The sequence below is a fragment of the Monodelphis domestica genome, chromosome 2, assembly GCF_027887165.1.
Source record: "Monodelphis domestica isolate mMonDom1 chromosome 2, mMonDom1.pri, whole genome shotgun sequence".
In the NCBI taxonomy this organism is placed as follows: Eukaryota; Metazoa; Chordata; class Mammalia; order Didelphimorphia; family Didelphidae; genus Monodelphis; species Monodelphis domestica.
Window position 1 is genome coordinate 258,963,010 of NC_077228.1, and position 23,752 is coordinate 258,986,761.

Sequence of the window (23,752 nt, forward strand, 5' to 3'; positions counted from 1 at the left end):
AGGCCTAGCCCAAACTCCGCCCATATAAAAACCATGGCTTTGGGAGGTGGTGTCGCCTGTCTTTTTTCCCCCGCCCACCTCACGCTAATGAATATTTAATAAATTCCGTAGCTGTTTTGCCCCAGCGAGATGGCCCGGTTAATTCAGGAAGTCCGGAAGTTGGCGACTTTGGCGTTGGGGCCTCGGAGGACCAGCGAGCCCGCGCTACCTCGGTTTCGCCTGGAGATACGCGTTCTGAGGCTGGATTTCCCAACCTCTTACGACGCCAGGAAAGGCCCGCGGCTCCGGGGCCTGTTCCCGAGCGAGGAGTCCGGGCCTAGTGTACCAGATGGCCCTGCCAATAGCAGAATATCAGGAGAGGAATCTTGAGGATCTATCAAGTGTTGAAGATATCCCAAGGAAGGGGATGACGATATCCCAGAGGGGCTCCCTTCTATCACTAAGAACTTTTATTTTTAATAAACAACGCTTGGACAGGGGTTGGTTGATCCCTCAGTGCCCCATCCCCTCCCCAGCCCCAAAGCAGAGATGACACCAAGGCAGACAGTCACACTTAGATTCTTCCTTGTTTGAAGTCAATATTGTGTCTTTCCTACATTCCCTTTTTTCAGCTCAAACTTTGCCAAACCCCCAACCCACATTTCCCATCAAGACTGTCTCATTCTCTTTGCCTTTCTTCTCTAACCTCATGTAGTTTACCTGCCTTATTCTATACAGAAAGTGTGTCTTGTGTCCAGTCTGAAAACCCAAAGTTCCATTTCCCATTTCTCCTGCTTTTTAAACCCTGACCACTTGACTACAAAGACCCCTCCCCTTTGTTCCCTAATCTTTGTTTCAGGTCTTTGTCCCTTATTTTCCTTTAAACCTCTATCTCCCAGGTCCTCCAGAATCATCCTTTGTTTTTCAGTAATCTTCTCAATCAAGTTTCCAACATTTTGTCTTGTTCTTTGTCTTCCTTACACTAATAACACCTCATATATACATGAGTCCCCCCCCCAATAACTTCCTTGCCCCAAATCTCCCAATCCCCAAATTCCTACCCCCCAATACATGCATTCACACATTTTACACATACACTACCTCATTCCTTAAGACCCTCCCTTTCCCGGTCACAACTGAGATTCTGGGCAGTGATGATGGCAATGCTACCCAATACAACTCCTGCCCCCATGATGTCAGATGGTGTCACAGTCTCACAGAGTACATAATACTGCATCATCAGTGCCACTATCACCTCAGAATGTAGCACAGCACACACCAGTGCTGGGTGGGCCTTGGTGACAGCATAGCTGGCACATATAAAGGAAACCAGGGCTAAGACCCCAATAGCCCAGATACAGCTCCAACTCAGTGGGTCATGGGGTACCACAGGTGTCTGCAACAGGAAGAGCCCTGGCAAGGCCCCCATCACCCCTACTACACCAAAGAGAAATACCACAGTCAGTAGCCGGGAAGGGAAATCCAGGGATCGGTAAACCAATAGTCCCAGGGCAAGGGCCAGGCCACCCAAGACAGCCAACACATACCCAAGGGCTGTGTAGACTCTTGTTGATCCTTCTTGTAGGGTGCCCAACCCTGGGCCCACAATAATAAGCAAGCCCAGGGTGCTGCCAACCAGGCCACACCAGTCATAGCTACTGAGTTGTTGGCTTTCCAAACATAGGGCAAGAAGAGTAGAACAGACGGTGGAGGAGCCTTTTCGAACAGTGGCTGCATTGCCAGGAGGTACAACCAGGACAGCGCTGTAGGCACAACCAATGCTGAGAACGTTGAGGAGGGCATGGAGCCAGGCTCGATGTCTGTTACCTGCAGGCCCCAGCAGTGGACAGCCTCGTAGTTTGAGGAGCAGGGCGATGGGAAGATGGAAGAGGCATCGGCAAAGGAGAAGCTCAAGGGAGGGCAGATGGGAGGCTTGGTAGGCCATTCGAGAGAAGGGCCCCACAAAGCCTGCAGGAAGGCCTCCACCCAGCAGTGCCACAAGCAAACCTTTGGTGGCATCTGTAGGGCGGCATCGTTGGTGCCAGGGTAGGCTCTCCTCCCTTGCCTCTCCTGGTGGAGAGGGGGATGGTGATGGCTGAGTGAAGTCATCCAGGGTCAGAGAGGAGGGGCACATGGCAACCTGTGGGGGAGGGGAAATGGAAGTGGGGGGGACAAGAGAAAGCAGGAAGGATAGAAAAGATAGGAGGGCCCTTTGGGGTATGTGGAAATCTTTAGGGTGGAGACCTTTTGGGACATGGTGAAGCCAAGGAGGGCAACAGGTGGTCCTAATGGATGAATTCTTCGCCACCCCCTTCCCCATTTTCCAAGCTCTTCTGTGATAGTGAGGAATATCAGGTACCCTGTAACTAAAAGGATTAGGAGTTGGTGGGGAGGGGAAGAAAGGAGTTTGAGTAAAAGAGAGTTTGGTACCCTGGGGGACTCAAGAATAGGAAGGACCTAGAGGATGGAGGATATATTGTGATGCTTTATGACTGATACATGGATCATAGATAGATCATTGATGAAGACAGAAAAGGCAATCAAAAAGTAATGTTTTGCTTTCTTAGGTAAGTGGGGTATGCAATATTGTGCTTTCTTGGTTTTAAGAGGGTCCTGGATGTCACATGTGTATCTGTGATGTCATGTGTGTTCCAGGGACATCTTGTGTCTCTGTGTACAATCTGATTCAGGGATATAAGTAATATATTAGAGTCCTGAGTAGAGGAGGAGCTTAGGACTGGGGAAAGAAGGGAAGCAGACCCTTATCAGGCCCTCAGACTCACCATGGTTCTCTGGACACCATAGTTTGCTCTCTGCCTTCTGCTGCTCTTCCTGGCTTCTCAGAGCTCCAGCCATTGGCATTATGACCTCAAGCTGGAGATCAAGTTCTCCCATGGAATCTCATTAGAGTGGGGGTTGGGGGGGCATCCCTGAGAGACAGGTGTCTTTGTCTCTGTTTCTAACCTTGACTCAATCTCTTTCCTAGCGATTTTTTTTGGTGTGTTTTATCAGATTTGTTTCTAATTGTCTGGCTATCTCTTTTTTTGTGACTGAATCTTTGAGCCTGCCTTCTAATCTAAATGTATTGTCATTCCTGACCCCTAAATGTCTAAATATGGTAGATCTCTATTTGCTTTCTCCTTGAGTCTTCATCAGTCTACAGAGTGCTACTTTTTTTTTATCTCTAAGTCATTTATTGCTGTTCCCATGTTTCTTGAAGGATGAGTTTAACTTACTATCTTTCTCTTCCTTTTGAGTTTTGTTGGGTTTTCTTTTTCCTATAATAGCTTTCCTAATTCTACAAATTTCTTATAAGCATACTTTAACTTCTATATTTCTAAACTTCTAACCTCTACACTTATTTGCTTGAATAAAATACCTTTTGCTTTGTTTACTGTATTTTAAGTTTCTCAACCAGATATATGGCTACTTATCCTGATAAATGTTTGTGTGTAGACATGCACATGGATCTTTCTGTACATTTTATGCTTTAGCTGAATGGCAAGTTGTTGGGGATTTCACTATTGTCCTGGTGTTAGGAGTGTATGGTTCACGTTGAAACATAAAAATGTATTGGCCTAATCCTCCCACTCCTCCCCTAATCCTCCCACTCCTCCCCATGTGAATGTTATTTTTCATTCTGTTATCTGTCCTAAAGTCACGTGTATTTCTGCCCATTTATTTTCTCTGGAACTCGGTGTTCCTTGGTAGTAATATGTATATTTCCAGGATACAGGTGGTTTCTGTGTTTCCTTATATTGTTTGTATGACTGCAGTGCTCTCATTTTCTGCATTTTGTGTCTCTCTGGCATAGCTGTTTCTTATGTTGGTGCGTCAGGTGAAGCTTGTGTTCTGTGTTCTTCCTTTTGCCACCCCCTTCCTTATGCTGTAATGCGGGCCCCTTTCTATATGGAACTGTATTCAAGTGCTTTTGTTGTGCATCCACACAAGGTGCTGCCCCACTATATATACCCCTTGTTGACTGGCCTAGCTCGGTGGAGAGCAGTTACAGTGGGTATTGCTGTGTAATGTTGTTAGGGGCACAGCTGTCTGTCACTTACGAGTAACATGTTACATTTTCCTCCCAGTTGTAGCACTGTGTCCCTGTGCTAGTTGTTGCTGACCCAGCGCGCAGGGGTGAGTGTGTGGGTTGTGTATGCAGAGCGGTCCCCTTCTCTCTCAAGGCCAGGCAGCAGCAAGGCGGAGGGGGACGGTGTGTCTGGGGAGGGGGTGTTTCCGGGGGGAGGGGGGACCGGGGAGGAGGGAGGGGGACCGATGATGTCAGCGGCGGCAGTGGCGGCAGCGGCGGCAGGGCCGGGGCCGGGCCGGGCACTGGGGGGGGTGGGGGGGGTGGGGGGGTTGGGCCGGAACCGAAGTCAGAGCAGGAGCCGAAGCAGGAGCGAGAAGTGGCCTTAGCCGGAGTGGCCGGGAGCGGCCAAGGCGATGAACTGGGCCTGGCGAACAAGGCGCCATCACAGTCAGGTGGGCCGGAGCCAGGGACGCCTGGGCTCCTTTCCCGCGTCCTGCCTCATCTCACCCCGACCGGCCCGGGCCTTGCTCCCCGGACGCGGACGCGCACAGCCGGCCCTCTCCTACCCCCCAGGCCGCGGGGCGCTGGAGGATTATGGGCCCCAGATTAGGGGGGTTCGGGCGGGGAAGACCCCGGGACCCCCTCCAGACTCCGCCCAGGGCGGCACAGAACTCTTGGTCCGAGCCCGCTGGGAGCACCCTCCTCTCTTCCGGGGCACCTCCAACACGGACCCCGAGTAGTGGCATCTGGTGGGCAACCTCCCCACTTGGAATGAGCGACTGGGATGCTTTTATGTTGTGTGTGTGGGGGCTACTGACCCTTCCCCTCATTAAGGGGGGATTTGGCAAAGAAAGGGTTAATTATGCAACCTAGTCTCTCTCCTCCTCCTTTAGGCCCCCTCCTCCAAAGGGGATAGGGTGGGGGTGGGGCGGGGCCGGGTCTGGACTCTCCTCTCTGCTGGGAGGGTGATGGCGTAGTAGCTAAGAGGGAGGAAGGGGATGCAGAGTTATGAGCCTGCGAATGGAGTTGTGATGTAGGGGGATGGAAAATTAGCTAGAGTAAGAGTTGGAGGGTCCGTGCGGCTATTTAGAACCTTGGAAACATCCAGTATATGGCGTGTGCTGTGGCAGAGTTGCTTTTTGGGGGGCACAAAGATTTGTTGAGTGGGGAGGGTGGGGGTCTAGTTATTCCCTCCGTCCGAGGGTGTAGTGGTATAGTGTGTCAATGTATGTGACTGACATTCGGCATTACCAAGCTGTTATACAGATAGAATGTGTGGTGTTCCTGTGATATGTCTCATCTGCGTTTGACTTAATACCAGAATGCCTTGTGTGATTTCTCTCTCCCTGAAATGTATGTAAGATGGAGGGTCTAGAGTTGGAAGGGATCTTTGAGGTCATCTAGGCTAACACTTAATTTTACAGATCAGTATACCTAGACTTAGAGAGATTAGGTAGTACTTAGCACAGTACATGACATATAGTGATTAATAAATGTTGATTGCTTGATTGAAATTACCCAAGACCAGAAAATATATCGCCCAGCCAATATTCAAAATCACTTCCTTTCATTCTTCCATAGCTCTTTGCATGGCACCATCCCTACTACCTCCTTGCTCATTCAGTGCCTCCTGGGTTATTTATTTATAAATGTGAATCTTACATATTGTAGAAGAGAAATTTAATAACTTGAGCAGATAATATATGAACCAGTTTGGGATGTTGGGTTGTGGCTGTGTAATATTCCTGTGTGATGAGATGTTGTGATTCTGTGTTCCTGGGAAGTATGTATATACTGTTTGTAGTGTTTGTGTGTTCCTATGGTATATCTCCCCTTGTGGTGTAATAAATATTGCCTAGGATGATGATAATAGTTGATAGAAGTACATAGAACTTTATGGTTTGCAAAGTATTTTGTATACATTATCTCAGTTGAGCCTCTCAAGAGCCTTATTGGATAGGGCCCTATGCAAAATGTTATTCCAATTTTACAGATGAGGAAACCAAAGTTTAGAGAGGTGACTTGCCCAGGTGACTTGATTACATTTTACCCAGTCAATCAAGGAGCATTTATTAAATATCTCTATGTGCTAGGCACTTTGCTAGCCTCTGGGGATACAAAGAAAAAAGCCAAATAGTCCTTGCCCTGGAGGAGCTTACATTCTAAGAGAGGAGATAACCTGTATGCTTATATATACAAAACATATACAACATAATTAGCATCTAGGGGTCCAGGAAAGGACTTATTGGGCAGAAGATGGCATTTGAGTCTAGAAGGAAACCAGGGATTCCAAAAGGTGGGGGAGGTGAGGCTGTGCATCGGAGGCATGGGGGGGGGGGCAATCAGTAAAAGGGTACATGGAAGGAAAATAGTGCCTTGTGGGTATGGGGTAACAAGAAGGCCAGTTTAATAATATTGTAGAATTGTGGAAGGGAATAATAACAGGACAAGTAGGATATGAATAGGGGAGACACATAGAGCAGTTAGCCTGTATAGAAAGCTATCATGGTAGTTCAGGAGACAGATAGGGGCTGGGGGTCTGAACTAGGATGATGGCTTTGTGAGTAGAGAGAAAAGATTATAATGGAAAGATATTGTGGCAATACAAACTCTCTTTGGCAACTGGATATATAGGGTGAATCAGAGTGAGGAGTTCAATGACACCTGAGGATTAGAAAGATGAAGTATCTTCTACAAAAATAGTGAATTTCTGAAACAGGGTGGATTTTGTGTGGGAGCATGGAGGAATATGAGTTCAATGTTGGACAAAAGGTCATAGATTTAGAGCTGGAAGAGACTCTGAGACCATCAAGCCCAACCCTCATATATTTTCCAATGAGAAACAGGCCAAGAAAGATTAAGAAAGGTGCTCAGGGTCACACAGCGTATTGAAGTTGAAGTAAGTTGAAAATTTGAACTCATGTCTTCCTGACTTTAGGTGCAGCATCCTATCACTGTACCATGCTGTCTCTTACCAAAAGCAGCTCCTGGAGAGGCCATGTTAAGTTTGAGATGTCTACAGGACATTTAGTTTGGAATGGCCAGAATGAAGTTATCTATGTGAAATTGGAGCTCAGGAAAGAGAATGGTATTAGAAATATAGATCTGGAAAAGTTATCTGTATGGAGGTGTCACTTAACCCCGTATATGCCTGTAATTCACTTTTTCCTCACCTTTGAGATCTTAAGAATCCTTAGCTTGTTTCAAAACTCAGCTTGAGCCACCTCCATAAAGCCTTGCTGGATTCCCCCTGCCACTAATATCTTCTTCCTGCCAAAAAGAAAGATTAATTTGTATTTTTTCCCTTTACTATGTGCATATTTATATATGTGCATGTTGAGTCCCCCTGTAAACTTAAACTTATGGGTAGGGACTATTTCATTTTTGCCTTTATATCTGTTGTGCTGGGGTCGGTGCTAGTGCTCATATCCTGATACAGGATAGAAATTTATTTTTATAACTCTACCTTAACAGAAGGTATTAGTATTATGAAGAGAAATTTAATAAATACTTGTTAGGGGATAGATGTTCATTTGGAGAAGGAAGAGTGATTAAGTTAGTTTGTGTGCTTAGATAGAAGTGCTTTTGTGTCAAGTTTTGTATATAACTGTCTTTGTTGTGATATTCTTTATTCTTTACTTTGTGAGTTGTTTTTGTGTATGTGTTTTTGAAAAATACCATCCAAACATAGATATGTATATAAACGAAATAGTGAATAAGAGCTAAGTGTTATTCATGTGACTTGTATCATCTTGTAAACTATATGCTCCCAAATTTAACTATATAAACTATTGGGGCTGCATTCATCATGTTCTAGCTTCTCAGCTAGTGAAGAACAGTGGACTTTGGAGAAAGTTGGACAGGAAATTTAGGGTTACGGTAAGGGGGAGGAGTGTGTGCATGTTAGCATTTGTAGGCTTCTGGGTTCACTTGTATATGTGGTTTGTCATCAAAGTAGAAAACAAATTTAAAGTTTTCAACCTATTTCCCTTTAACTCTGTGACTCTCTTACTGTGTCTATATAATTTCTTCAGAATCTTGAGCCTCTGGGGACAGGGAAAGGAACTTCCTGATTAGAGTCTATAGTTCAGGTCTTTGGACAGGTCTTCCTTATTGTAGGTATATATGTAGTTTGGGAATGGTTTATATGTATGAGTGGGATGTGTGCGTGAGAATAATAGTTCATAAGAGGCATGTGTGGATATGTGGTAGTATCTGCATGTAGACACAACTTGATATGTCTCTCTGGGTGATGGTATATTGGGAAGGGGCAGGTCTATGATGTTCATACTTTGTATGCCTATTTATGTTGAAGAGGAGGAGGAGTTGTGTGAGCCAGTATGGTGTAAAGAGGTAAAACACAGGACTTGGACTGTCAGGAGATCTAGCTCTCACTAGGAATCTGTAACTATGGATAAGCCAATTAACCCCTGTTCCAATTCTCCCTTTGTATAACAGGAATAATAAAACCTTGTTTACTAAATTCAACAGACTTGTGAGGGTGAAATGAGATAAAATATGAAAAGATTTTGTAAAATTTGAAAAGTTATATAAATCTAAAGTTTTACTAACCTGTCCATGAACATGTGTCTTAGAACTGAGGTCTGCTGCTCCCTGGATCTATCCCTATCCCTGCCTCCTAGCACCAGCCCTCATCACCATTCAGGCATCCCTCCCAGGGGAGAAAAGGGCAGGATTCTTTCAAAGCCTTTACTTAGGAGGGGCAGCTGGGTGGCTCGATTTTTTGAGAGTTAGACCTAGAGATGGGAGGTCCTGGGCTCAAATTTGGCCTCAGATACTTCCTAGTTGTGTGAACCTGGGCAGATTAATGAGCCCATATCACTCTTCTGCTTTGGAACCAAAACACAGTATTGATTCTAAGATGGAAGGTAAGGGTTTCAAAACAAAACAAACACTTTACTTATAATAAGCCTTTCCCTTAACAATTTTCTCTATCTTCAGTGCTCCTTTATTACCATCACCCTTTCCCCCAGTTTAGAGCCTGTCTTTTCTTCAAGGACCAACCTAAAAATTGTTCCGCATCATCTACAAAGCATACTTTGTCAGTCAACACATTTATTAAATGCTAGGCACTGTGGGGTTGATTACAAAGACCAAAATAAATAATTTCCTTCACTTAAGGAGTATATATATGAGATAAACCATGTGTACGTAGAAGTACATGGAAGAATATATGCAAAATAAAATATATACACAAAAATATATGCAAAATAAAAGATGTAACCAGGTTTAGGTATAACAATTCTTGTGTGACCTAGGTGGACTAAGATTGGTTGTGGGATATACTGTGGTGTGGTTGTCAAGTACTTTACTAGCCATCACCCCTAAGTAACTGCTACTCACTGATAACCTTTTTCTCTATGAAGATTCTAAGGCCATCAAAGGTTATTTTCTGATATTTGCTTATTAATAGAAATGCACAGTCATTAATTCTGAATCTTTACCATGGTTTATAAACTGGATAAACCTCTTTTCCCATAAGCATTTCCCTCCCTTCCCCCTTCTCTTTTCTCTTTCTCTCCCCCTTTCTCCCTGTCTGGATCGGTGTTACTGCCTATACAATTTATTAACAGATCAACAAAAGATGAAAAAAGATTTAAATTTTTCAACAATGAATCAGCTCTGAGAAAAGATGATAGAGTCACCTCTAGCCATCAACTGCTTCTTCTGGCTCCTCCAACTGACACTGGAAATATAGTTTCACCAATTCAGCTCTCCCAGGAAGGCAGTTAAAGTCACTTCTTTGGGATGTCTTCTTCAAAGGATGAGTCAAACTAAGTTCTCTCAAAGATATCAGTTAATTCAATCTCTTTGAAAGTTGTTCTCCTTGTTCTCTCAGTAATTCACATAGTCTCTTTCAGACATGACAGTTAACTCTCTTCCGAATGACAGTTAAACTGTAACTCCCCACCAAGATTCCTATGAGTCCTTTCTGATTTTCCCAGCTAATTTCCCCAGGAATTTGTCTCCCTGCCAAATTACTTTGTAATTGCAGTTTAAATAGTCAAAAACACTTTAGGTTTTGCTACTATAGAGAAGGAAACTAGGAATTTGAAGAAAGTGAGGGAAAAATGCATGTCAGGCATAGGGGACAGACTTTAGAAAGATATAGAAAAGGGTGATGGGGACTTATGTATGAGAAACTAGCAAAATGGCATCATACAGTGGAAAGAACACTAGGAAACTTAGCTTTGAATCTTCAAATTGCTAGTTATGTGATCTTGGACAAGAGTCCAATAGAGTATAAGCTCTTTCAAAGCAGGAGACAGTTAAATGTTTATTAAATTGAAGAGGTGAAAAACCCCTCTTTGTTTTCTTCTTCACAACATGGGTATAATAATATTTAAACTGCCCACTACAAGAAGAAAGTTATTTGTAAAGTATTGTATTATGGCACTTAGATATCATCCCTCTTATTTTATAGATTAGGAAATTGAGGTCCAGAGAGACACAGTGACTGAGCTCAAGGTCATATGGGCCAGCATTTGTACTGAGATGTTCCAATTCTTATTGGATTTTTTCCTTCCCACTAAATGATGAAAGCAATTAAATCTCTCCTTTATAATTCCCTTCTCTCATATCTTGAAAAGTAGAGATGTGAATAGAGAGTGCTAGAAGAACTTAAAATATTGAACACTAAAGATAATACAAAGCTGCTTTTAAGCCAATATCATCTCATATGTTTCATTCTACTACCACTTCTCCCTCCCTCCAGCCTTTTACCTAGAGTTGTTCAGAGACCAGTTAAAATTTCTCTTCATCATGCAGTTTCCTTTGGTAAGCATGGATACTGGAATAGTGATTAATCACAGATATATATAATAAATGAGCTTGGAGAAATTTTCATAGTGTCATCAATTTGGAGAACTGGGAGAGAAGTTAAAGGCAGTTCCTCTAATCTTGTCTTTTACAAATGAAGTTGGGTCCCAGAGAGGGGAGGTGAACTGCCAAAGGTCAAACAGTAAGTAAGTGGCAGAGCAAGGGCTAGTACAAATACATTTGCACAGAGTGTTAACAATTTGGAAGTTTCAAATGTTAACCAAACTTTTTTTAACTATACAACGATTGCGTCTATACCACAAAGAAATGAAAGAGGAAAAGAGGAAAGAGGAAAAATAAATGTACAAAAACATTTATAGCAGCTCTTTCTGTGGTAGCCAAAACTTAGAAACTAAGAGAAACTATGGGGGAATGACTAAACAATTATAATATATTACTGTAAATGGAATATTATTGTGCCATAGGAAATGATGAAAGGGACAATTTCAGAGGAAATTGAGAACTCTGTGAATTGATGTAGAGTGAAATGAGCAGAACTAGGAGAACAATTTATACAATGATAGCATAGTAAGCAACTTTGAAAGAATTTAGAATTCCAATCAATGAACATGAGACTGAAAGAATGAAGATGAAACATAGCACCTGACAGAGAGGTGCTAAACTTAAAATGTAGAAAAAGGCATACATTTTCAGTCACAGTTAATGTAAAACTTTGTTTTGTCAAACTACAACTTTTTACCAAATTCTTTATTTTGGAGTTTTTTTTTTTAAATTGCTCAATGGGGGATAATAGAAGAGACAAGTAATATTATAAAATAAACATTCATTGAAAAAATAACATTTTTAAAAGCAAGAAAAAAATTTGGAGAGCTTTAGGATTGAAGACCATATTTTCTCATTTACATTGAAAGAACATAAGATCCCATTACATTTATTATTTTTTATTAAGAAAACTCATTTTACTTGGCAGAGCAAATTGTATCCTTACTACTGTCTTTCAGTATATATTATATCTTTCAAGTATATATTTTGATGGTATGGGGGACAAGGGGCCACTAGGTAGCACAGTGGATTGAGTGCTAAGCCTGGAGATGGGAAGACTGGGGTTCAAATTTGGCCTCAGACACTTCCTAGTTGTATGACCCTGGGCAAGTCACTTAATGACATTTGCTTAACCCTTGCCCTTCTTTTTTAGAGTTTTTACTAAGACAAAAGCAAGGGTTATTTGTAAAAAAGGTGTTAAAAGATCATAAAATAAATGAAACAGATAAGTATCCCTTTGATTATATTGATCATATAATCAATCAAGGAATAATACAGGGAAACTTATGGTTGCTAAAGTTGTTTGCCTGTTGTGGAGGATGTCCTAGGAAGAATTCAAATGGAAAAGAAGAGATTTCTTATAGATGGTAAGGTTTTTCAGATATTCCTTTTTACAAATGACATTATACTCATTGTATTGAGTCCCCAAAATACTAGAGAGCTTCCTCATTGAGATTCAAGAATATGCAAAAGAGTTTTGCTGAATAATCCACATAGGAAAAGCCAAGTGGATGAAGTATATCTATAATCTATAATTGAATCACCTTGAGTCAGTCTGTCAATTTGTATATCTTAGACATTTTAAAACATCCTACCATTGAATAGTCAGATCTCATTTATTAAGCAGGTACTGTGTGCCAGGCATTGTATTGGATCTTCAGGATACAAAGAAAAAAATTCAGCCCCTGCTCTCAGGAATCTAGTGTGAGGGAACAAAAAGACGAGGATAAACCAGAAAGTCCTATAATTAGTACTTCAAAATTGCTCACTAACATACAAACCACATTTTGGGGGCAGTTGGGGCTTTTTAAGGGCAGCCTCACCCTTATGACTCTTCTGCCTTAGAATATAAACTTAAGAAAGAAGGTAAGTAGTTTAAAAAAAAAATCCAAACCCACATCTTTTAAACTCTGGTGTTTTTTCAGTGATGATATGCAGCTATAAATAATGATAAATCTCTGAAGAATTAAAATTTGAGTGACCCTAAGGTCAATGAAGAGATGAACATAAATGGATAAACATAAATAGGCTATAGCGTGTTAGCAGCAATGACTTATATACAAGAAATGATGTAAATATTGTGATTAAAGAAATGTATGATTGGAAAAAAGGACAGTCATATAATAACATGATAAATGGGCAACCTAACACTTCATTGCTGTTGGTGGAAGATTGAAAGACTTTGAGGAGTATCTTCATAATATTGGGTAGGTCTTTTATGGTGGGTTTACATGGACAAGTAGTATGTGGTTAAGAATTGCACAGAATGAGAAGGCATGGATGAGTTATAACCTATACTGGTGGAAGGTCCCTTGGTGTGGTCCCCGAAATGCTGAAGAATTTAAGACTTAGAAATTGCTTTCCTTATGATGATTCTGCCCATTAGGTAGTGCAAGTATTTATGGATGGAGAAAATTGGGTTCAGTGATCCTTTCCAACCTTGGTTTGCCCAAAGATAGGAGCTATATGTCTGTCCCATTAACACATTGCAAGATCACAAGATCTTTCATGTTGCTAGCAGGCTGTCTATAAATATATGAAGATGATGATGGCTAGATATAATAATGTGGCCAATAATCTCCTCACTGCCAAAGGAAGGCAGGAGGAAATATAACTTGAGCTATTTCTCTCACACACACACATACACATACACACACACATTCTCTTTATGTAGGAGTAAGAGGGCAGGGAAACAACTGGATTTAGAGTTAGCGTTGGGTTTTATTCATGGCTCTATCATTGGTCAGATCTGTGACTTTGGCCATTTCACCTAATTTCTCTGGCCCTTAGTTTCCTAATCTGTAAAATGGGGATACTAATATACTACCTGTCTCACAGAATTCTCAATGAGGATCAAATGGGACATTCTGTAACCACAGAAAAGCACTTAACTACAAAATCTCCATATAAATATATTAAGCAGACATTTTTGAAGTATGGAGTGTACATAATGTAAGTTGTCCTAGGCACTAAGGGAAGCATAAAGGTACGTAAAATACTGTCTTTGCCTACAAAGATCTTATAATCTAGTGTTGGTGTACTTAAGTGCCTCTGTCTTCAGTGGCTCCTCTGCTGATAGATGATTGTCTTGTCCTTTTATTGCATCTCTGTCTCTCTATATTCCCATCTAAGAGAGATAATGGGTAGATCTCACTGGAAAGTTTACATCTTTTTATATATATGTATTCATATAATTTGTAAGAAGTGATTATATTTAATTCAACAAGTGTGCAGGAAACTGCAAGCCCACCATATGTGGGAAGTGTTTGGGGCATAAGATGGTATATATATATATACCATATATATGTATATGGTATATATATATAAGAGCAGACTGTGGGAAGCTGTGTTTGAGGATGTCTAAAAGACCTCCCAAAATATATTTATATAAAGGAGATATATAAAAGTGAGAGAGATAGAGTTCTCAACTGAGTTCTAGCCCTAAGTTCTGCCCTTACTAATAATAGATGTTTGATCCTGGGGCTCAGCTTGATTATTTGTAAAGTGGGGATAATAATCCTTGCACAACTTAATTCACAGGGTCCTTGTGAGGATCAGACGAGATAATTTGTATGAAAGCATTTTTCATACTGAGTACTGTAGAATATAGGGAATCATTATACTTCAAGTTTTATGGTTTTATAGAATCCTTTGACATACATTATTTCTTGAAATCTCATTGTAGCAAGGGCAAGTATTCTTTCATTTTGTATAGCCAATGTTCCCATAGCTGTTTATCTAAAAGAAAGCCAAAGGGCAGCTAGGTGGTACAGTGAGTAGTGTCAGGCCTAGAGTTGAGAAGTCCTGGATTCAAAATCTACCCTCAGACAGTTCCTAGGTATGACCCTGGGCAAGTCACTCAATCTTGATTGCCATTCTTAGAATTGATACTAAGATGAAAGATAAAGTTTTTAAAAAGAAAGAAAAATGAAGTTGTTGTCTGAAGACCTTGGTTTAGCTTGAGGAAGTCACTTGAGCACTTTGGGCCCTAGGATTGTCATTTGTATAATAGGAATGATATCTTTTTGCACTACTCACCTCTCAGGGTTGTTATAAGCAAAGCATTTAAAAATTTTATTTATTTTAATTCAGAGAGTTTTTATTTTCCCAGTTACATGTAATAAGTTTCAATATATGTTTTCCAAAATTATAAGATCCAAACTGTCTTCCTCCCTCCAGACCATACATGTGTTATCATGCAAAACACTTCCATATTGGTAATTGTTATAAGAGAACACTCATACAAACCCAAGACCCCAAAATAAAAACATAAATACACTAATATGAAAGATAGTATGCTTTGATCCACATCTATTCGACTCCAACTGTTCTTTCTCTGGATGTGGATAGCATTGCCCATCATAAGTCCTTCAGAATTGTCCCAGATTATTGCATTGTTGAGAGAAGCCAATTTTTCATAGTTGATCATTATGCAAAATTGCCATTACAGTGTTTTCTCTGTTCAAGCAAAGTGCTCTTCAAAACCTATAGCATTACAGGAACTTATTAATAATATGATAAATGACAGATCTAAGACTGGAACTCAAAGTCTCTTGACTTCCATTTGAACGCTTTCCCCCTGATACAGTAGGAAATAGAGACTACATGGACATGTATGTGTGAAATCTGTCAGAGTTCTTGATGATCAAGTAGTGACCAGGCTCATATCAATCTTGGAACTGTTTCTTTGTGAAGAGTAGAGAGTGACTTATGAACTAATTTTAAAGACTCTGATGGAACAAAGTCTCTAGCTTTGGAATTTATGAACATAAGTTTAAATCTCCATATAACTGAGTATTGAGTAACACTAGTCAACAGAAACCTGGAACCATTCAATTCTAGAACTGGGAGGGATCTATGGAAAAGATTATGCAAATCATCTTCTGTATATAAAGAAACTTTTTATAAGAAAGGCAACATACAAACTCTCAAGTTTTCTTTAATACTTTAATAACCAATCCAATGAGGCAGTCTAAAGGCTTATTATTAACAAATTTGGGCTATGTGGGTGAATCAATATGGGGCAATGGGGATGGTAACATACAAATTAACTGACTAGACTTCTTTAAGCCAATAATTTGGCAGAATTCGAATGAACTGGCTTCTTTGGAACAATAATGGGACTTTGAAAATGAATTGTCTTATTTCTTGGGGCCAATAAAACTGTACTTTGCAAATAACTGACTGGGGCTACTTTTGTAGAGAGAAAAGTGTGCAGACAAACCAGCCTGGCCACTTTGATTCCCCCTCTACCCCTCACCCATCCAAGAAACTTCTTACTTTTGCTCTTTCCCTCTCAGCTTCTCTGCCATTTTCCATGAAATTCCACTGATTTCTCATCTGTTTATTTTTCCACAGAAAATTGAGACCAGGCTGAAGGAACTACCCTCTTCACTCCATGTTGACCTCTCCCTCAGGTAAAAACCATGATAGGGAATTTTCAAGAGAAAGGAATTGATAGATAATCTTGGTAGATCTAGAATTTAGATAGGGAAATGGGGTCCACAAGGGACAGTGTGCTAAATGGGCATTTGAGAGATATACAAAATAGGGATCATTAGGGCTTCCTCTTCCTGCCCCAAATAATTGTGATCCTCAAGTACTTTGATTTTCCCCTGACCTCAGACTTCCACTAATGACTTTTGATTGTTACTGCTGTTGACCTTCATCCCTTGTCACCCTGTGTCCTCTCTACTTCAACAACTCAGCCTTTCTAACTCCCAGGCCAAAAGTTGCTTCCCTTTCCTTCCTTCCAACATCCCAATAATTGGCCTTTGAGTGGATCAAGTTGTGGTCTAATTTAAAGACCATTGGACACATAATAGCTGTGTGGCCTGGGCAAGTCTCTTAACCTTGTTTGCTTCAGTTTCCTCAGCTTTAAAATGAGCTGGAGGAGGAAATGGCAAACCACTTCAGTATCTTTGCCATGAAAACCCCAAATGGGGTCAGGGAGCATTTGACAAGACTAAGACAACTGAATAACAAGAGTTGATCAGGTAGTGGTCTAATTTAAAGAACACTAGATTTGTAGTCAGAGGTCCTGAGTTCAGACCTTTATTCTGTTACTTACTTAAAAGCTATTTAATCTCTCTGGGTAAGATAAGAAGGCTGGATTAGATCTTTGAGATTCCATTTGAGCTCCAAATCCTAAAATCTCTATTTCTCCTTGCATTTTGACCTTTGACTTTCATCTGACCATTAGCCTTTCTACTTTAGTCTCTTGGAACCCCCAGTGTTTTACACTTGAGTTTTTACCTTTGACCAGATGCTTCAGGGAACCTTTCCCAACCCCCCCTCCATGTGCCCTTTGATTGGCAACAATTGACCCCTTCCAGCTTTGTGCCATTAATTTTGACCCCTTCTATATTTTCCCCTGCTTGACAGTTATTCTCCTCAATCTCTTACCATTGATTGCTATCTCTCTGGTGTTTCCCATGATTCCCTTCCCAACTCCATCCATGATTTCCTGGTGTCAGACTCTTTGGTTTAATTTATCCTCCTCATCTATTGTCCCCAAACCTCCCAGGGAGCTTCTTTCAATGATAGACTGGATCTTCTTTGCCCTTCCTTCTTCCCTTCACAGGCTGGCGCCATGCCCCCCCCTGCAGAGGTGACAGACCCGTCCCATGCCCCAGCTGTGCTGCACCAACTCAATGAACAGCGTCTCCGTGGCCTCTTTTGTGACGTCACCCTCATTGCTGGAGACACCAAATTCCCTGCTCATCGAAGCGTCCTGGCTGCCTCTAGCCCCTTCTTCAGAGAGGCCTTACTAGCCCAAGCCCCGTCACCACTGCCACCTGTGACAAGGGACCCTGCCCCCAACCCTTCTACTTCTTCTGCTTCCTCTTCCTCCTCTTCCTCTTCCTCTTCCTCCTCTTCCTCTTCCTTTTCCTCTTCCTCTTCCTCTTCCTTTTCTTCTTCCTCCTCCTCTTCTTCCTCTCCCCCTCCACTTTCCTCCTCTCCTACAGTCTCCCACCCACCCCGGGTTCTAGAGTTGCCAGGAGTCCCAGCAGCTGCCTTCTCTGACGTCCTCAATTTTATCTATAGTGCCCGATTGGCATTGCCTGGTGGTGGTGGGGACGGAGCAGCTATGGCAGAAATTGGGGCTTTGGGTCGGCGTCTGGGTATCTCACGACTTCAGGGTCTTAGTGAAAGTGGGGATGCTTGGGTTCCCCCAGCCCCAGCACCCCCAGCCCCAGTCGAGATTGATAGCTTTACCACTGGGCCTTCGAAGGAGTGGCAAGGGAGTGGAAATGAAGTCTCTACAGTTCAGACTTCCCTTCCCCGGCGGTCTCTTCCCTGCCCTCGCTGTGGGAAAAGTTTTATCCATGCTAAACGACTGCAGACACATGAGGCACAGTGTAGGCGAGGGACAGGGACCCGGGGAACAGTAAGTGGGCAAGGGAATGGGGGGTCCCAGGAAGAGAACCCAGAAGGGATCCGAAATTCATCTGCTTCCCCCAGTACAAGTTTCCGGGGGGGTCCAGAGCATGTGGTAAAGGTGGTGGGGGGTCATGTGCTATATGTATGTGGGGCTTGTGAACGCTCCTATGTGACACTCTCAAGTCTGAAGCGGCATAGTAATGTGCACTCGTGGCGGAGAAAATATCCTTGCCGCTACTGTGAAAAGGTGTTTGCCCTGGCTGAATACCGGACCAAGCATGAGGTGTGGCACACTGGGGAACGGAGGTGAGTGCCTGGGACCTTATGCCTTGGTTGGGGAAGGGTATGAATACCAAAGCCAGGTCCATATCCTTCATCCACCACATAAGCCTGAGATTCCCTTTCAGCTCAGAGCTTTTGGTCCTATTTATCAGGAATTCCAAGACCCTGGGGTTTTTAAGATTTTGTGTTTCAGAGAGCTTCCTTTGGAGTCAGAGGGCCTGCATTCAAAACCTTAAGGTTTTTTTTTTTTTAATAAAATGAAAGGATTGGTCATCAAGGGTCTCTAGGGTCCCTCCTAACTTTAGAATAGAATGCCCCTCTGAGACATTGTTCCAGACAGTTGGAAGCAAGCTCAGAAAGAAAAAAATGAGTAAGGAATCAGAGATTCTGACCCCTGGGGAGACTGCGTTAAATGTCTTAGATCTGTTTCTCCATCACTGTTTCCTATTGACCTGTTGCCTCTGTCCAGGTACCAGTGCATCTTCTGCTGGGAGACCTTTGTCACCTACTACAATTTGAAGACACACCAGCGAGCCTTCCATGGTATCAGCCCAGGCCTCTTGGCTAGTGAGAAGACCCCAAATGGTGGCTACAAACCCAAGCTGAACACCCTCAAGCTATACCGCCTTCTTCCTATGCGATCTGCCAAGAGACCCTATAAGACTTATAGCCAAGGGGCACCCCCTGCCCCTGTTTCTGCCCCTTTGTCACCAGAACCCACACCATCTGCATCAACTATCCCCCCACTCCTCCCCACAACACCACCCCCACCACCTGTCCCTCCTCCACCTCCCACCCCTGCCCCTCCACCTTCTGTCATTGCCTTTGCCCACCCAGCCCCTTCAGTTATTGTACATGGGGGCAGTAGCACAGGAAGTGGCATGACTGGCACTACTGGAGCCCAGGCTGCCTCAGTGATTGCCTACACAGCTCCACCAAGACCCCCCAAGAAACGTGAATACCCACCCCCTCCTCCCCAGCCAGCAGTAGCAGTGGTCACAGCCACTCCATCTACTCCAGCCACAACTACAACGGGAGCCACTGCAGAAGAGACCAAGGGTAGGAATCTGCGGGCAGGGAAGACTCTGACATATACAGCCAAACCAGCTGGTAGTGGGGGAGTGGGCCCTTCTGGGGGGCTCAGCTGGGGAGGAGACTCTTCCCAACCCCAACCCCCCCCACCACTATGCCAGATCACAGTTCGAATAGGTGAGGAGGCTATTGTCACTCGAAGAATTTCTGAGACTGACCTCCACCCTGGAGAAGCTAGTGGCCTGGAGGAAGGAGATGACAGTGAAGATGAGGAAGAGGAGGAGGAGGAGGAGGAAGAGGAGGAAGAGGAGACTGAGGCTGGGAGTGAGGACCAATTGTGGCGTCCATACTATTCCTACAAACCTAAACGAAAGTTGGTTGGCACTGGTGGGGGGAGTAGTGGGACCAACAGCAATAGTGGGACCCCCAAGTGCCGCCGTCCTCGATGGAGAAGGAAACTTGAGAGACGAGCATGGGAGGAGTCCAGATCTACTGAGAGCCCCTCTGGACAGTCCAGCAGCGAGTGGAAACATCAGTGTGGAGACTGTGGCAAAGCTTTCTCAGCCTTGAGGAAGCTGCGCAAACACCAGGAAGCCCATAGTGGTGGGGGGACCCAGGGACCTCGGGCTGGCCGGAAGCCTCTGACACGCTTTGCCTGTTCCCACTGTTCAAAGGTGTGTAAGACAGCAGCTGCCCTGAGTCGCCATGGGCAGAGGCACATCGGGGAGCAACCAGGGGGTACCCCCACTCCTGTTATTGCCTATTCTAAGAGCAGTGGAGGAAGTGGGACTGGGTCAGGACTGGGATTAGGTGACAGTGGAGTGAAGGAAGAGGCCCCCCAGGAAATGCAAGTGTCATCATCCAGTGGTGAGGCTGGTGGGGGAGGAGGAGTTGGTGGGGGAGGCCCAGAAGCCGCCTCCCTCCAGGATCCTGTTATCTCAGGAGGTGAGGAACCCCCAGCAGTGGGAAGTGGGGACTATCCTCCAGTGCAAGAGTTCCCCCTGGCCCTGGTTGAAGATAAACAGGAGGTTTTGGGTGGTGGGGAGAAGGTTGGAGCCGAAGGATTGGTTGGGGGTAGTGTGGAGGAGACTGCAGCTGCCAAAGTCACTTTCTACCCTGAGCCCTACCCTTTGGTATATGGTCCTCAACTCCTTGCTGCCTACCCTTACAACTTTAGTAATTTGGCTGCACTCCCAGTTGCCCTCAACATGGTCCTGCCTGATGAGAAGGGTGGTGGTGCCCTACCCTTCCTGCCTGGGGTCTTCAGCTATGCTGTGAACCCTCGGGTAGCACCCCCCACACCCCCTCTCCCTCAATCGATGCCTTCACCAGTCCCCCCTAAGGGGGATGGGGGTGGGGAAGGAATTGAGAGGGCCCAGAAAGGAGATGTGGGGTGAACTCAATATTTGGTTAGCCCCTTCCACCAGATGCCACCCTTGCAAGCTTTCTACCCAACCTCTTTCCTGCTGCTTCTGCCCCACTGCCCCCAGCCTGTCCTCTGACTCCCCTGGAGATCTCAAGTAGTGTGATATAACTGCTAATTTGAGAGGAACACAGGGAAGAGTCCTGAGATCTCTTGGGTTGAGGCCAATTTGGGGTTTATAGCACCTTTCCTACTTTGTGGGAAGTGACAGTTGGTGGGTCTTGCCATTTTGTTTTCTCTTCCCCAAATCCCCCCTACTCCTTTCACCATGATCAACCCAGGGTGGTCCCTAAGAGAAAGGTATCTTGCTGTATCAATGTAGTTACCTAGATTCCCAGCCCCTGGAGCAACATAGATACATGTGGGTGTATACACATGCATATATATATATATATATATATATATATACACACACACACACACACACACACACATATATATATATATATATGCACACATTCATATAAATGTGTATGTGTGTATATATTCCCCCTCAGAAATGCCACTTGTGGTTACTAGATCTAGGGGATACCACCTCTCACCCTGTAACCTGCCTTCCCTCTACTGTTTCCTTCCTACCACTCCAAAAAAACCTTTTCCCAGCACATTCCATAGGAACCCCTTTTCCCCCAGTACAGCTGACAGGGTAGTATGGCCCAGTGCCAGAACTAAACCATTGTAATACCCACCACCTGCACACCCAAGGACCTTCTGAAACAACACCTGTGCTGCTGGGGAATGTTCTCTCCCTGTCCAGAGCAATAGTCGTGGTCTTCTTTCCCCCAGACTCAATGTTGGTCATCCCTAGACTCTTTCAAGTGAAAAGGATTGGTTGCTGGTTGGGCCATGTAGGAGGCTCTTTCTCTGCTCAGCCAGATGTGGGGGATAACAAAAATCACCTCCATTTTTTTAAAGTGATAGTTTCACTCATACCAGATCAAATAGCCAGGAAAACTATTGGAGTAGGGTTTGGAAATGGGAGGTACTAAAATTTGCACATGCCGTCCCACCCTTTCAGCAGCTCCATTTCACCCAATGTCATATCCACAAGCACTCTGGTATGGATTCAAGTGGAACTGTCTTAATCCCCAGGTTGAGTTTTAGAGAACCCCATCAACTCCCCTATTCAGGAGGTCCCTTTCCATCTAAGAAAGCACCTTACCCAGTTCCCCATGCCCCAAAATCTCTCATAAGGGATGGGGAACAAGGGACCCCAAATAGCCCCCAAGTCTCTAATTTGCACTAGTGATACCCCATGAAGGGGTGCCCCATTTTCTCCCAGTAGGGAAAATGCAAACTATTCCCCAATCCCTTGAGTCCATGAAAAATAATCTGCTCCTAATCTCAGCTCCTTGCTGAAAGCACTGGAGCTAAAACCTTGTTTCTATTCACTTTTCAAATTGGGCCTCCTCCTGTCAAAGATTAGATGAAAGATTACTTCCCCTATCCTTGTCTAAATGAAAACATAACCCAGAGAGTCAGGTAGAGGGAAAGTTTGATGGGTGGGAAGTAATTTGAAAAGCGCAAAAGCTGCTTTCTGCTTAAAATGGCAGATTTTCTCCCAGCCACCAATAATCAGTCTGGAGTCAAGATAAACTTCAGCATGTTCTACTGCTGAAGCCAAGGTAATGGCTCCTGGGGCCAGGTGGATTTGGAGTATAGGGATTATTCCCCCAGTTCCCATACTGCTTGTTATTCCCCCACAAGCAAAACAATCAAGGGCAGTGGGGGTGGGAGAGAAAGCCTGCCTCACTCCCTGTACATTAAGGAGGAGTTTCATTCCTCTCTCTGTCCTCCCTCTCTCTTTGCACTTTTTTTGGCTTGGCCAAAACCCAAGTAAAGAGTTTCCTACTGAATGTACCAAGTCCCAGTGTTTAAGGAAAAAAATTAAAATATAGGAACATTCCCCTCCCCCCAAAAAAGATCTTGTTTCTGGCACTTTAGAGAAAAACTTTGGGAAAAGACATAAAAATATATATCTACACACAAATATGCATATATGTATATGTATATAAACACGTGTGTGTATATATAGCTATATAGCAGAACCACAAAAGAGACTGGAGGCAGGGAGTAGATGCACTAAGGACCTCCCTTTACCTTTACCCTCCCCTCCAGAGAATAAGGAAGAAAGAAAAGGAGAGCTGAGAACTCCTGAGAAATGATCAGATAATTTTTATTTCTAAATAGATTGACATTCCAAACAAATTCTGGAAGAGAAGTCCAGGAACTTGAAGATTTGGCAATGTTGATATTTGGAAAAATCCAGATTCTAAGATTTGGAAGCTTTGACTAAATTAAGATTGTAGGAAATTGAAAGGGCTTTCTTTTAGATTGGGGCATTTTGTGATTGTGGAAATACCAGATATTGGAAATCTGAGATTGAGAATGATTGTGATCTGTTGTGCCAAGCCCTTTCACTCCCTTACTAAGAGGGAAGCCATTGTAGTGAAGAGGGGGAAGGCTTTTGGATCAGTGCTGCAAAGAGAAAGGAAAGATTTAAGATAATACAACCTTTTTAGCTTTATATTTTTAAGGAAACAGACTTAGAAAAACATTATATTTATCTCTCCACATCTGTGTGTGTCCAACTCTCTACCTTCTAGGTCAATAAACTGAGACAAATGGACTGTGCTCTGCATTAGGGATGCCTTGTACACTTATTTCCATAGGGAGGGGTGAGAGGGACTGGGTCTTAGGGTGGTTCAAGAGGTTCACAGGGAAAGAAAGATGATGATACAATTCTCACTAAGCTCTAGAAGGTACTTGGGAACTGAAAA

The 23,752-nt window shown here is 43.4% G+C and overlaps 2 protein-coding genes across 12 annotated transcripts; one reads left to right on the forward strand and one right to left on the reverse strand.

Moving 5' to 3' along the window:
- Positions 1-79: 79 nt before the first annotated feature.
- On the reverse strand, positions 80-10,014 carry SLC35G6 (solute carrier family 35 member G6). Of its 2 annotated transcripts, none has more exons than XM_056817608.1 (3): positions 9,676-10,014; positions 7,183-7,279; positions 80-2,119 (listed from the first exon to the last, which is right to left on the reverse strand). In XM_056817608.1, exon 3 carries the CDS (start codon positions 2,111-2,113, stop codon positions 1,082-1,084), a length of 1,032 nt encoding a protein of 343 aa, XP_056673586.1. In that variant the 5' UTR covers positions 2,114-2,119; positions 7,183-7,279; positions 9,676-10,014; the 3' UTR covers positions 80-1,081. The 2 variants fall into 2 exon arrangements, with proteins under 2 accessions (XP_056673586.1, XP_056673585.1); XM_056817607.1 differs by lacking the exons at positions 7,183-7,279; positions 9,676-10,014 and adding an exon at positions 2,763-2,894 and having other exon boundaries at positions 80-334; positions 1,081-2,119.
- Positions 1,303-23,613, forward strand: ZBTB4 (zinc finger and BTB domain containing 4). 10 transcript variants are annotated; one of them, XM_056817601.1, is made up of 5 exons: positions 1,307-1,439; positions 1,664-1,725; positions 16,211-16,269; positions 17,436-18,541; positions 18,987-23,613. In XM_056817601.1, the coding sequence occupies exons 4-5, from the start codon at positions 17,445-17,447 to the stop codon at positions 20,944-20,946; spliced, it is 3,057 nt and encodes a 1,018-aa protein (XP_056673579.1). In that variant the 5' UTR covers positions 1,307-1,439; positions 1,664-1,725; positions 16,211-16,269; positions 17,436-17,444; the 3' UTR covers positions 20,947-23,613. The 10 variants fall into 10 exon arrangements, with proteins under 10 accessions (XP_056673580.1, XP_056673579.1, XP_056673578.1 ...); XM_056817600.1 differs by having other exon boundaries at positions 1,338-1,471; XM_056817602.1 differs by lacking the exon at positions 1,664-1,725 and having other exon boundaries at positions 1,303-1,439.
- Positions 23,614-23,752: the final 139 nt, after the last annotated feature.